The sequence below is a fragment of the Mirounga leonina genome, unplaced genomic scaffold (genome assembly GCF_011800145.1).
Source record: "Mirounga leonina isolate KUSES-001 unplaced genomic scaffold, KU_Mleo_1.0 Mir_94, whole genome shotgun sequence".
NCBI classification, from domain to species: Eukaryota; Metazoa; Chordata; class Mammalia; order Carnivora; family Phocidae; genus Mirounga; species Mirounga leonina.
Genome location: NW_023270855.1, coordinates 45008435 through 45022531, shown reverse-complemented (window position 1 = coordinate 45022531; position 14097 = coordinate 45008435). Strand labels below are relative to the sequence as shown.

General features: G+C 62.6%; 1 protein-coding gene across 1 annotated transcript; it reads left to right on the top strand.

Moving 5' to 3' along the window:
- The first annotated feature begins 591 nt into the window (after nucleotides 1-591).
- CILP2 (cartilage intermediate layer protein 2) lies at nucleotides 592-8862 on the top strand. Its single transcript, XM_034997755.1, has 8 exons — nucleotides 592-655; nucleotides 1697-1795; nucleotides 2745-3017; nucleotides 3681-3836; nucleotides 4850-5128; nucleotides 5831-5939; nucleotides 6129-6286; nucleotides 6527-8862. The coding sequence occupies exons 1-8, from the start codon at nucleotides 592-594 to the stop codon at nucleotides 8860-8862; spliced, it is 3474 nt and encodes a 1157-aa protein (XP_034853646.1).
- Nucleotides 8863-14097: the final 5235 nt, after the last annotated feature.

Here is a 14097-nt window from a genome sequence, read left to right as displayed (position 1 = left end):
GGGACTTGCCACCGTCCCCCAGCGCCCAGGCCGGAGGGATGGAGGGTAGTCGTCGAGTGGGACTTCCCGCTGGCCGAGAAAACTAGTGCCAGAAGAGTAGAGGGTAGACTCAGGGTGGGACTTCCAGCCTGCTCGGCGTGGCCTAACGCCAACAGGACTGAAGTTAGACCCGATGGAGGATTTCTCGCCGCCTAAAGGGCTGCCTAAAGCGTGAGTGTTTGGGCAGCTTCAGGCTCGAGTCCACGAGAGGCACGTCCCACAGGCAGCTTGGGACCCAAGGTGCAGAATGGAGAGTGGGTTGAGGGAGGGACTTCCAGCTGGCGACGGGGGAGTGGGGGGGAGTGACGCAGGCCAGCCTGAGGGCGGAGGCACAGCCGGACGCACCGAAGGGGGCGACCCGGAGAGGTTGCTAGCGCACCGAAGTCACCCCGGGCCGGGGAGCTTTGCTCCGACGGGGCGTGGCCTGGACGGGGCGTGGCCTGAGGTCACCTCCCGCCCCCACCCTCAACCCCAGCGGCCGCCAGACCCGCGGGAGTCAGATCCGCGCGCGCCGCGGAGCCCGGACCCTCCTTCGGACGCTCGGACCCGGCCATGGAGTCACTGCTGCCACTACTCTGCCTCTTTGTCGCCGCCGCGCACCTGGCGGGGGCTCGAGGTGAGGCGCCCCCCTGACCCCAGCCCAGACCCCTAGGCGCCCTGGCAGCTCGCCTGGCTTGCAGCCGCTCCCAAAGAGAGAACCGAGGGATCCGCTCGCATCCGCAGGCCTGGGTCCCCCTTCGTCAGCCCGGGAGTGGAGTGAGGGGGCGTCGGGGAGATGGGTCCTTGGGACCAACAACGCGGGGAGGAGAGGAAACCTCTCTGTTCTTTTCCCTCCTCAAAGAGAAGTAGGGGCACTTGGAGTATGGATATGAACCTTAGGTTCCTTGGGTTCCCCGGGGGAACACAGGGGGCCTGTCTCAGCCCTGAAGCACCTGGTCCTGGACCAGGATTAAGGGGTCAGAGCCATCCCCTCTCACATAACTCCTCTCCTCCTCCACACACATACCATTCAGAAAATTTCCATCTCTAGAATCCCCCTCAGTGGAGAAGGCACTGGATCCATTTCTCAGATGAGGAGACTGAGACACAGACAGGGAAGGGACTTGTCTGAGGTCACGGTGCAGACTGGCTATCTTAGATAACTCAAGGTCCGAGAAGCCAGGCTAGATTCCAAAGACTTCCCAGTGGCAGATTGGGCCCCAAGTGAAGGGATGGAAAGTACACTGAGGGAGGGACTTCCAGCCAGCAAATGGATGAAGGAGAATGCAGCTCAACCTGAGGGCAGAGGCACAGCCAACTGAGCTCATGGCCACTGAGTACCCTCGGGGAGAACTGAGTCTGGGGAGCAAAGGAGACACACAGACTTCCCCAGCCCGTGGTATCTGGGCCAGGTCAGAGGGAAGGATGGGGTGGCAGGAGATTGGGGGTAGGGGTCACAGGGAGGCTTCCTAGAAGGGGAAGGGGAGGTCCTGCATTCCTTGGGGTCAGCCAGAGCTACGTTCTGGCTTCTCAGAGCCTCAATTTTCTTCCCTGTGAAATGGGGATGATCATGGATCATTACAGCACCTTGCATAGAAGGAGCTCACAGAAGTCCCCATCAGCATGCTCCCTTCCCCCCTCTCCCCCCCCCCCGCCCCGCTCCTCACCCCTTCCACAGTCACCACCCCCCCTGAGGAGCCCACAGCAACTGCCTGGGGCTTTGAAGGTCCATCACTGCGCCCTGGACAGTCCTCGCCAGCCCTGGAGGACTGGGAAGGTGAGTCAACCTGGGTCCAAGTCCTGACTCTGCTGTGGACTCACTGTGCGAGCTCTAGCTGGTGTGGTCATGTGAGGAGGGGATACACGGGGTAGAAGGGTCCAGTACCATCCTGGTCCCTGGACATGGTGGCCCCTGGCATAGGTGTCCCAAGAGGTCTAAATTTTAGGAGCAAAGGGGTGAGAGTTCAGGCTTTTTGTCAAGGAGGAAACCAATGTAGGGTGTATGGGGGGTACTTCCTCCCCCCTACTGGAAGCATCAGTGCAGGGTGCTTCCAATAGATTCCAGACCTCTAGTTCTGGAACCTGGGTCTCTAGTTTCCTAGCTGGGAAAGTCACTCTTGAGTCAGGAAAGGAGCGAGCACCCCCTGGGAGGGGGGGTGTTTGATGGAAGCCGAATCTGACCTCTGGGAGGCCAGACCCTTCCCACCTGTGACTTCTGTGATGGGTTCAGCCAGGCAGTGAGCAAGGGCCCAGCTGGCTCTAACCTGGAATGGCTAGGCGGCGGAAAGCTACAGCTAGGGCTGGTCTCAGCCTGCTGCCCTTGTACCTCCTCACACCTCAGGGGTTCTGAATTCTGAGATGGGGGGCAGCTCAATTCTAAGGTTGGGGACTGGTCAGACAGTGGCAAGATGTCAGCGTGGCAAAATGTCAGCCTGCACAGATGGGCAAGCTCAAGAATTGGGCAGAACTGGGGCTGGTGCTAGGGGAGGCCAACCTCCCGGGATCCCTTTATAGCTCCTTCTGCCCGACAGAACCCTGGATCCTGGCGGGGTCATGGGCGGGCTGGGTTAGCCCGTGCTCATTGGGGGTGGGGTGACCGTTTTAGACAGCAGGGTAAGGCCCTTACCTGGGAGATGGGGGTGGGCAGGCAGCTTCCCGGGCCCCTGTGTGCACTGATGGGGCCCGACAGGCTGCGGCCCGGGTCCCAGCGCGTGCGGTGCCCGCAGAGGCCAGCGAGTGGACGTCCTGGTTCAACGTGGACCACCCCGGCGGCGATGGCGACTTCGAGAGCCTGGCTGCCATCCGCTTCTATTACGGACCAGCGCGCGTGTGCCCGCGGCCGCTGGCGCTAGAGGCGCGCACCACGGACTGGGCCCTGCCGTCCACTGTAGGCGAGCGTGTGCACTTGAACCCCACGCGAGGTTTCTGGTGCCTCAACCGTGAGCAGCCCCGCGGCCGCCGCTGCTCCAACTACCATGTGCGATTCCGCTGCCCGCTCGGTGAGGGCGGGGCCCAGGGGGCGGGGCCTATGTGGTGACGGGCGGGTCTGGGGAGAGGGCGGGCTCGAGAGCAGTCATGCTGAGGAGAGAGTGGGGATTGGCCGGGATGGGTCATTGGTGGGTGGAGCCTGAATGGGCGGTAACAGAGGAGGGGGCAGGGCTTTTGGGGTGGGCGTGGTTAGAAGGAGGCGGGGCCCTTCAGCAGAGCCCCAGGAGCCGGCAGGAACAGATGGGGGCGGGGCTTTGGAAGGGAGGGGCTGCCAATGGGGGCCCAGGTAGGGAACGGGAAGGAGCCCCCAGGAACTCATCTCCCTCCTGCTGTCCTCATTTGCTAATCTGTCACAGCTCCGTTCTGTGGGGGCGTGTCTTGACCCCAAATATGTGAGGGACGCAGGGAGAACAGCAGGGCTAACTTCGAGGAGCTTATCTGGGGTTGAGGAAAGTGGGGCGATACCTCAACTGTGCCTTCGACAGGTACACCAGAAGGACAACCGATGGGGGCAGTGGGCAGGGCCTCTCTCCGGGGGATACCCACTCTCTGATGAACTTAGCGGGGTGGGGGGCATCCTCCAGTCCCACATTGTTACCAGATTTGCAGGGAGGCGCAGTCCCTGGAAAGGTGGGCGGCCGCCTCACCTTCCCCCCTCTCCGCCTTTACCGCAGAGGCCACGTGGGGCGCGTGGGGCCCGTGGGGTCCCTGTTCAGGGAGCTGCGGGCCAGGCCGTCGCTTGCGCCGCCGCCGCTGCCCAAGCCCGGCTGGGGATGCGTGTCCGGGGCGTCCCCTGGAGGCTCAGAAGTGTGTACGCCCTACATGTCCAGGTAGGAGGGATGGGGCCTGGAGGAAAGTGTTGGGTTAGAGGCGGAGCCTGGATGTGGAGCGAGGCGGCTTGTAGCGAAGGCTACCTAGAGGGAAGAGGCAGGTTGGGATGGAGCCTGATGGGGCGGGGCTTGAAGGGAAGAGGCGGGTCCTGGAGGGCCAAAACTTGGTCTGGCCCTTCTTTCCCTTCTGGGCCCCTGAGGAGCATTGGTGAATGTATACATCTGGATGGGTGGACGCCTTGAGGATCGCGTCCAGGCGTGTGCAGATCCAAGTGGGCATTACCTTGGGTACACCGCCGAGTGTGTGTATGTCCTGCTGGACGTGGACACACACACAAGCAGGCTCATACACTCGGGATGCACACGCGTGGCATTCGCAGCCTCCGCCTGTCCCTCACGCCCACGCGGACACGCGCTCACACCCTGGCAGACACCATGCTCAAGCCCTCCCAGGGCCAGACACCAGTCCAGCCAGGAGGCGACTGGAAATTCCGATTAGCCTGGGCTCCACAAACATGGTCTGGAGACTGCGCCCGCAGAGCCCATGGCAGGGTGGGGGAGCACGGTGGCCAATGGGGTAGTGGGGTCCCCACCCTACCCCGCCTGGCTCTGCCCTCCTGACGCCTCTGCCCTGAAGTTTCCAGCGGAATTTTCCATTTTATGGAGAAACCGCAGGATTGGGAGGGGAGGGAGATGTTCTGAGTCCAAGACCCAACCCCTAATGGGGCCCCCAGCCCCTGCTGGACATTTTCTTTCATGCTGGAAGGAGCCTCTCTGTCCTGTGAGAGTCACCTCTCCTGTCCCCTCCTTCAGGGCATTTTCCCCCATCCCTCTGCCCCAGTTCTGACTACTCAACCCCATATCCCCACTCATACTAGGGGCTGTTCCAAGCAGCATCATGCTGAGGCCTCTGAGGGTCACAAAGGGGTGTCTAGGCATCTTTGCTGTGGAAGGCCCTCCCCAGGAGGGAGTGAAGAGGCTCCCCTGTCCCTCTGCCTCCCTGTGTCCCCCAGGCTGCAGCTCCAAGACCTGCAGGTGCCCTGACCACATCCTTCTGGGCTCGGTGGTCACCCCATCTGGGCGTCCACTGCCAGGAGCCAGGGTCTCCCTGAGAGACTGGTCTGGCACTGTGGCCATCACTGATGCCCATGGAACCTTCCGGATGCCTGGAATCTGTGCCAGTAGCCGGGCCAACGTCAGTGCCCAAATGGATGGCTTCTCTGCAGGCCTGGGCCAGGCCCAGGCCAATGGCTCCATGTCTGCTGTGGTCACTGTTGTCCTTAATAAGTTGGGTAAGTGCCCCATGGCAAGGAGGATGAGGGGGCTGAGAAACTAAGAAGGAAATTCTGGATGACACCAAGTACTTTGGAGGATGTGATGCAGCATGAGGTCACTGGGGAAGAAATAAGATGTGACATGTACATTGGAAGAGGCATAACACTAAATATGGTGTCATGGGGGGAATGAATAAAATGTGAGACACTGAAGAAGGTGTGAGGTGAGACAGGGACTTGCAGAGGGAAGCATTAAGATGGGGCACCATCTTGGGGCGCTTGGGTGGCTCAGTCAGTTAAGTGACTCTTGATTTTGGCTTGGGTCATGATCTCAGGGTCATGAGATCAAGCCCCGATATGGGCTCCATGGGGAGCATGGAGCCTGCTTGAGATTCTCTCTCTCCTTTTTCTTCCCCTCCCTGCTAACACACTCTTTTTCTCTTAAAAAAAAAAAAATGGGGCACTATCTTGGGGCACCTGGCTGGCTCAGTCAGTAGAGCATGTGATTCTTGATCGTGAAGCCTACTTAAAAAAAAAAAAAAAGATGGGGCACAATTTTGAGAAGCCATGGGATAAAATTGAATGGGGAGGTCATCAGAAGAGGCAAAGGTGAAACAGGGCATCCCTGGAAGAGAAAGGATGGGGCCCTGCCACTGAGAAGGTTTGTTGGGAGAAGCTGGGTTGGGGCAGGGCCCTGACCTTTGCCACCTTTGCCCCCAGAGAAGCCCTACCTGGTGAAGAACCCTGAGTCCCGAGTGCGAGAGGCTGGACAGAATGTAACCTTCTGCTGCAAAGCTTCAGGCACCCCCATGCCCAAGAAATACTCCTGGTGAGTGCCCTGCCCCATGCCCCAGGGTCTTGCACACAGCGTTGTGGTTTGACTGGATTTCCCATGATAATGTGGTGCCTCAGAGACTGGGACGAAGCTGCTCTTCCTGGGCTGCGTGTGGGGCCGGGGGCACATGTAGCCCCTTCCCTATGCCAAGGGCCTCCACGGTGTTGTCCACCTGCCACCCAGGTTCCACAACGGGACCCTGCTGGACAGGCAAGAACACAGGTACGGGGCCCATCTGGAGCTGCGGGGGCTGCGGCCAGACCAGGCAGGCACCTACCACTGCAAAGCATGGAATGACGCGGGCACTGTGCGCTCGGGCACCGCCCGCCTCACTGTGCTTGGTGAGCACCCTCAGCCCCCAACCTTGAGCATGCTCTGAAACTGAACTGAGACCTAACACCAGCCAAAACTCAACCCCAAATGGAGCCCCAACTTTAGACTGCTCTCCTTCCTTGCTGAGTCTGATCCCAGGCCCCCAATGAGCCCCTGGGTTGAGCCCCTGACCCCATTCAGGCCCCCAAACTTGGACTCAAATGGAGCCCTCCCTCTTCCTCTGATCTGATTGATTTCTTGCTCTGCAGCCCCAGGCCAGCCAGCCTGCAATCCCCAGCCCCTAGAGCACCTGATCAAGCTCCCAGATGACTGTGGTCAGGCTGGCAGTGGCCCCACCTACTTGGATGTGGGCCTCTGCCCCACCACCCTCTGCCCCAGCCCCACAGGCTCCAGCTCCCGGTGCGGGTATGCGGGCTCCCGATGCTGCTCTGTTCGCCGCCTGCAGAGCAGGGAGATCCACTGCTCCAACTACGTCCTCCCGGTCAAGGTGGTGGCTGAGTGCGGCTGCCAGAAATGTCTGCCCCCTCGGGGACTGGTGCGGGGACGTGTGCTGGCTTCTGACTCAGGGGAACCCCTGAGCTTCGCCCAGATCCTGCTAGGCCAGGAGCCCATTGGATTCACCTCCTACCAGGGTGACTTCACCATCGAGGTGCCACCCTCCACGCAGCGGCTGGTGGTAACTTTCGTGGACCCCAGTGGGGAGTTCATGGACACTGTCAGAGTCCTGCCTTTTGACTCTCGAGGGGGCGGCGTGTACCACGACGTCAAGGCCATGCGGAAGAAAGCCCCGGTCATCTTAGATGCCAGCGAGAGCAACACGATCCCTCTTGGGGAGCTGGAAGACGAGGCCCCATTGGGCGAGCTGGTCCTTCCCGCGGGAGCCTTCCGCAGAGCCGATGGCGAGCCCTACACGGGGGCTGTGGAGGCCCGGGTGACATTCGTGGACCCCCGAGACCTCACGTCGGCGGTCGCCGCCCCCAGTGACCTGCGCTTTGTGGACAGTGACGGCGAGCTGGCCCCGCTGCGCACCTACGGCATGTTCTCGGTGGACCTCCGTGCGGCCGGCTCCGCGGAGCAGCTGCACGCGGGGCCCGTGGCGGTGCGCGTGAACGCCGGCCAGATCCGCATGGCGGGCCACGTGGAGGCCCTCAAGCTCTGGTCGCTGAACCCCGACACAGGCTTGTGGGAGGAGGAGAGCGGCTTCCGGCGAGAGGGGTCGGCGGCCGCTCGGGTCCGCCGGGAGGAGCGGGTCTTCCTGGTGGGCAACGTGGAGATCCGCGAGCGGCGTCTGTTCAACCTGGACGTCCCCGAGCGCCGCCGCTGCTTCGTGAAGGTGCGCGCCTACGCCAACGACAAGTTCACCCCCAACGAGCAGGTGGAGGGTGTGGTGGTCACGCTGGTCAACCTGGAGCCGGCCCCCGGCTTCTCGGCCAACCCGCGTGCCTGGGGCCGCTTCGACAGCGCGGTCACCGGCCCCAACGGCGCCTGCCTCCCCGCCTTCTGCGACGCGGACCGGCCCGACGCCTACACGGCCCTGGTCACGGCCACCCTGGGCGGGGAGGAGCTGGAGCCCGCCCCCTCCCGGCCGCGCCCGCTCGCGGCCACCGTGGGCGTGGCCCAGCCGCTCCTGGACAAGCTGGGTTACCGGCGCACCGACCACGACGACCCCGCGCTCAAGCGCAACGGCTTCCGCGTCAACCTGGCGAAACCCAGGCCGGGCGAGCCCGCCGAGGCCAACGGCCCCGTGTACCCGTGGCGCAGCCTGCGGGAATGCCAGGAGGCCCCGGTGACCGCCAGCCACTTCCGCTTCGCGCGCGTGGAGGCCGACAAATACGAGTACAACGTGGTCCCGTTCCGCGAGGGCGCGCCGGCCTCCTGGACTGGAGACCTCCTGGCCTGGTGGCCCAACCCCCAGGAGTTCCGGGCCTGCTTCCTCAAAGTGAAGATCCAGGGCCCCCAGGAGTACATGGTCCGCGCGCACAACGCGGGGGGCAGCCACCCGCGCACCCAGGGCCAGCTCTACGGGCTCCGGGATGCCCGCAGCGTCCGGGACCCCGAGCGCCCCGGCACGTCCGCCGCCTGCGTGGAGTTCAAGTGCAGCGGGATGCTCTTCGACCAGCGTCAGGTGGACAGGACGCTGGTGACCATCATGCCCCAGGGCAGCTGCCGCCGTGTGGCGGTCAACGGGCTCCTGCAGGATTACTTGGCCCGGCACCCACCAACCGCCCCGGCTAACGACCCCGCCGCCTTCAGCATGCTGGCCCCACTGGACCCTCTGGGTCACAACTACGGTGTCTACACGGTCACTGACCAGAGCCCGAGGCTGGCCAAGGAGATCGCCATCGGCCGCTGCTTTGATGGTTCCTCTGACGGCTTCTCTCGGGAGATGAAGGCCGATGCTGGCACCGCGGTCACCTTCCAGTGTCGGGAGCCTCCGGCCGGCCGGCCTAGCCTCTTCCAGAGGCTGCTGGAGTCCCCGGCAACGGCGCTTGGTGACATCCGCAGGGAGATGGGCGCGGCGGCCCGGGCACAGGCTCAAGCCACAGGGCCCCTCCGTACCCGCCGGGGCAGGGCCCAGCAGTGACCCGGGCTCGCCACCTCCCTCCTCTGCCTTGCCCCGGACTCCTCTGTACCTGGGAAGTCTCCGCCCCCTTCCCCAGATGCCCCCTTCCCTAGGTTTCTGCCCACCCCCCTCCCCTGCCCAGAATTCAGAGTCAAGACCCAGGAGTGTCTGGTGTGGAAAGGCCAGGCAGGGGACTGTTGTTGTGTGACACAGAATGGCGTTCTTCCTGAAGACAGGAGCCAGCATCCTGGGAGACCATCAGGCATCCAACTAGCGCCTGGGGAGATTCGATCCCAGCTCGCATGCTGGCTCTGATTTTATGTGCTTTTTTTACCCTGATTTCAGATATTCTGCCCCTTGAGATTCCCTCCCGACCTTTGCCTGAAGTGCCCTGTGCGTGTCGCTGAGCTGGGTGCTTTGTTGGGTCCTCTGCCCCACGCTTTGCTCTAGGGGTTATTTATTGAAACGAAGCCCACGGGGCTGGTTAAGGGGGTAAGAGGGGGCTAGTCCTGGCCCAGTGAATGTCGGGCAGGGGCTTCTTGGTTCCCGGGGCTGAGGGGCACAATTCTCACAGGTTTGGTGCTTGGAGTTGCCCTCCCCGCCAGGGGGGTTGGTGCAGGGAATTAATTAAAGATGCTTCATTTCCAACTCATGGTGTCAGTCTTGGGGAGGGAAGATGGAGGCTGGGGCTGCTAGACCCAGACCTTGGCAGGTGGACACCCGGACATGGGTGTGCGAGCCGCTCAGAGGTCTCGGCCAGGTCCCAGATGGGCCTCAGGCCGGCCTGTGGGTCCTGGCTGAGGCGTGCAGAAGTGTGTCTGTGACACATGTGTGAAGGGCCACCTCATGGGCTGCCCGAGCCTGTGCGGCCCCAACCGCTGAACACGGTAGCTGCCGCCGCCCTGGCCTCATCTGAGCCTGGCTGTGGCCGGCGGCTCCCATCTGGCCCCGGCCCGAGGGCTGCGGCGGGCGGGGAGGGGGCCCTGGCAGGGGGCGCAGGCCCCAGGCGGCAGGAGCGGAGGCTGCTCTGGACTTCCTCAGCCAGGGCCACGCTGCCCCGCCCTCGGCCCCACCCGGCTGAGGCCTGGCCACGCCTCGGCCACATGGTGACCAGGCTGCCCAAGGCCATGGCCCTGGGCCCTCTCCCTCAGCAGGACTCAGGCTGGAGGCGGCAGAACGTCAATTGCCGGCGCTCTGTGGGCAAGTCCTCCGGGCACCCCGTGGCGCAGGCCCTGTTCTGACCACACCCCCACTTTCCAGACAGAGAAACTGAGCCCCCAGAAGGAGAGGCGAAGGGTGTGAATCCTGGCAGGGAGCAGGGCTGCCTGGATGGCCCAGCAGCCCCCCTCCAGCACATGCATGAGACTCCCTTGGCCCCAGGAAAGCGTCGAAGCAGCATTGCTGGGGACCTGGGATGCTAGCCATTGTGCCTCGTTTATCGCCCCAGGGATGGGGTGACAGCAGGGAGTGGGGGTGCAGGGCTGTTCCCTTAACCCAGGGCATACCCACTACCCACTTCCGCTTCCAGCACCTGCTTGCCGGCTCCCCCACTTGCTGCCCCCACCCCTCCCATCCACCCCCAACCCCCATCTACCTGTCCAGCATTTGGAGGTGTCAGCTCTGTGCCAACATCCAGGGCCTGGAGAGGGCCTGGCCTTGGTAGGGAGGTGGGCTCCCACGCAGACCCCAACACACCTGTGGGAGCAAGCACTCGGCCCACGCAGTCCGCTGGCTCTTGTCCATCTAGAGAACCCTCAGTCTGACAATTACCAACCTCTCCAGCCCTCGTGCCTTTGCTCAGGCCGTTCCCTTCGTGGCAACAACCTTCCCCTGCCCAGGGGGTGGCCTTGGGGGCCTAGAGGGTGGAGGAGAATCTGACAAACTCAAGGGCCTCAGCCCCAGTCTCTGACGGTGAGCCTCAGGACTCTGCTGGAGTCGAGGTTTGGAAGGCCCTGGTTGCCGGCACCCCAGCCTCTCCCTGGATAGGCTAAAATGGACCGGAGTGAGACAAGCCTTGGGGCCCCTTGGGAGCCAGGGGGCATGTGCATTTACCCAGAACTTAACTGTGTCTACACCCCTAGCTGGCAGGGAGGGCCCGGCTCAGAGGGGCAGGTCCTTGCCCAAGGTAACCTGGGCTCCAAGCTTACCTGCCCCAAGGCCCTGCTTCAGGCTGCCCGGTGGGGTCCCCAGGGACCAGCAAGAGCCAGGGGGCCTCCCCCTGCAGCCGGCGGGTAAAGCTGGCTTCCAGGCTGAGAGTGATGAGGTGTCAGGCTCCATGGCCAAATACCTTTCATTGAGAGAGTGCTGGGGCTGGGGCTGCTGCCAGGCCTGGGGCAGCCGGGGCTGGGGCGCGCAGCTGGCCTCCCTATCCCGGGGCGGGGCAGGGCTGGATGGGCGTCATCTCAAAGCCCCCTCCCCAGACGCCGTGGCTGGGCCAGGAGGACGAGGGGCTCCCGGAGGGAAGTGGATCGGGGAAGGCATTCCAGGTGGAGGGCAGAGCCAAAGCGAATGCCTGGCACATGGCAGGGACGGCAGCCTCAGCTCCTCCCATCCCGGCTGACACTTTTTAAGAGGGCAGCACTTAACTCCAATTTCCAGATGAGGAAACTGAGTCTCCAAGACAAAGAAGCCATCAGCCTGAGCTGACAGCCCTGTGCCCCTTGCTGCTGCCTTGTGACCCGGCTCGAGCAGAGCCAGGAGTCCAGCCCCCTCCCTCCGGCAACGCTGGCCATCTGCCACCTGGGAAATCCATTGCTCTCCCCCCAAACAGGGGCTGCCAGACCACACCCCCTCAGCCTGGGGAGAGTGGGGGGCATGAGGCCCCCCCCAGAGACCCTGGCTCCGCCACTCCTGGGGTCAGCTCAGGGCACAAGGAGGCCCTCGAGCCCGCCCACAGCATTTTAGACTTTTATAATTTTAGAACCAGGGGTTCTTAAAATTCCTAACACCATGAGTGGGAGAAAAATCTTGGAACAATGCTTAAAACAAGAGAGTCTTAAAACCTCAGAATCCAAGAGGAGGAAGAGAGTCATGAGCACACATTAAGCACTGACTGGATGCAAGCCCTCCCTGCTGCCCCAAGTCCTGACTCACTTCACAGGTATTTAATGTGCATTTATTGTCTTGGGGTTCAAAATAGGCTTGTAGGGAGGGTAATTTTCGCACACACAACCCCCATTTCACAGCCCACGTTCACAAAGGAAACAGGGACGCTATACGCTGGGGGGAAGGGCAATGTTTCCCAGAGAAGGGGACATAGGTGCTGGGTCTTGAAGGATGTGTAGGAGTTTGCCCACAGGCAAGGCAGGAAGGGTGTTCCGGGCAGCTAGAATTGTGTCTGTGAAGGCAGGAGGAGGGAATCCTCAGGCGGACATGGAGGGCAGAAGCCAAAGGAAAGCATGCAGGGAGATGAACAGAACCTTGAATGCTGAGTGAGAAGCCTGAGCTATTTCTAGCAGGTGATGGGGAGCCACCGAAGGTGCTGGAGCCGAGAAAGGTTACACAGTTTCTCATAACAAAGACTCCTCTGGAGCTGTGCAGGACTCAGCTTGTTGGAAAGTGTTTCTTTTATGGAATTGTGGTCTGTCTCTTCCCACGTGGCAGCCCTTGTGGGGTCCAAACCCTGCAGGCCGGCGCCCCCTCCCCTCCGGCTGCCTCCTGTCCTGGCTGAACATTGCTGGCTCCTCCATCGAGTCCTCGTGGACCTGGCGCGGCCACCCACCACTTCCCCGGCCCCGTCTGTCTCTCTCATCAGCCCTCGGAGTTGGGTATGTCCCAGTCTCAGACCCCAAAGACTGGAGCCAGCCTGGTGGGGAGACCTGGCTTTAGTCGGCTGGGGGGGAACGGTGGAAACAGGCAGGGTGCCAGCCGAGACAGAGCTGGCCAGGTGAATCTGCCGGCCTGCTGCCTGACCCCTCCCAGGGCCTGGGGTGGGTGGTCTAGGCAGGCCAGAGGGAGGGCTCCCAGGCAGAAGGGGGGGCAACAGACACCAACATTTTGGCACAGAGGCAAGGGAACAACAGAAGCTGCCCTACCCAGGGTCACAGCCACCGAGCAGCACCGTGCAGCTGGCCTCCTGCATCGTCCGTTCCCAGGTCACACTGTCCTCATCACACCCTGTCCCTGTCCTCTCCAGACACACCCTCCCTCGTCACCAGGGACACCTTCTTGTCACCCGTTTGGGTGACACTGTCACTCTTGATTACAGCCCTACGTGCAGTCACCAACCCCGCAAAGCGCATGTGGCCAGGCTTGCCCGATGTGCTGGATACCCCAGCAGGGCAGAGCGCTGTCCCACCCCCAACAGCTGCCCTGGGGGGTGGGGGGAGGCAGGGAGCACCCCCCTGACATGCACCCCCTGACATGCCCACGCCCCAGGGTCATGTGACAGAGCGCGCAGCCAGGTGCACCCATGCGCCCTGTAGCACCAACACCCCTACCGTCACTCCGCATCCGCCTGCACCTAGGGGTGCTCTGACCCCCAGACAGCTGGACTGGCTGAGTAAGGGCCAACGGTAAGCCCTCACCGACTCCCACAGTGCAGTCCCCCCAAGCACACTGGGCCACAGCCGGGCACATACGGTACCTCCTGCTCTTTCTCAGCCCTGGGGAGGGCGCGGGCGGGGGGCTGGGGGCTGGGGGGCCTCAAGGTCCCAGCCGCTTTTCCTGGGAAGTCCTGAATCTCTTCCTGCTGACTCAGCCCCGGGGGCCGGCGGCCGGGGGCTGCCAAACCTCAGGTATGTCCTCGAAGGCTGCCCGGTGAGGCCTCCATCAAGGCGTGGGAGGGGGGCTCCCACTCGGACTCAGCCCTTCCCCGGGGCCCCAGCCTCCCCTCTTGCCCCAGATGAAGCTCGAACTTTTTTTTTTTTAATTTTTATTTTATTTATTTGACAGAGAGAGACACAGCGAGAGAGGGAACACAAGCAGGGGGAGTGGGAGAGGGAGAAGCAGGCTCCCCGCTGAGCAGGGAGCCCGATGCCGGGCTCGATCCCAGGACCCTGGGATCACGACCTGAGCGGAAGGCAGACGCTTAATGACTGAGCCACCCAGGTGCCCCTCGAACTTTAATGGTAGGGCTCAAGGCCTAGGTGCCAGCCGTGGGGGCCGAGGCTGGCTGCTTGTACCTCCAGTTCTTTCCGTTTGAATGTCAGTGAAGCAGTGAGCTTCCAGCCAAGCCAGGCTCCCTCATAAAGAGGCCCTGCTCAGCCCACTCTCCCTGCCGTGTAAGGACACTGATGTCCCAGGTGGTCTGGGGGC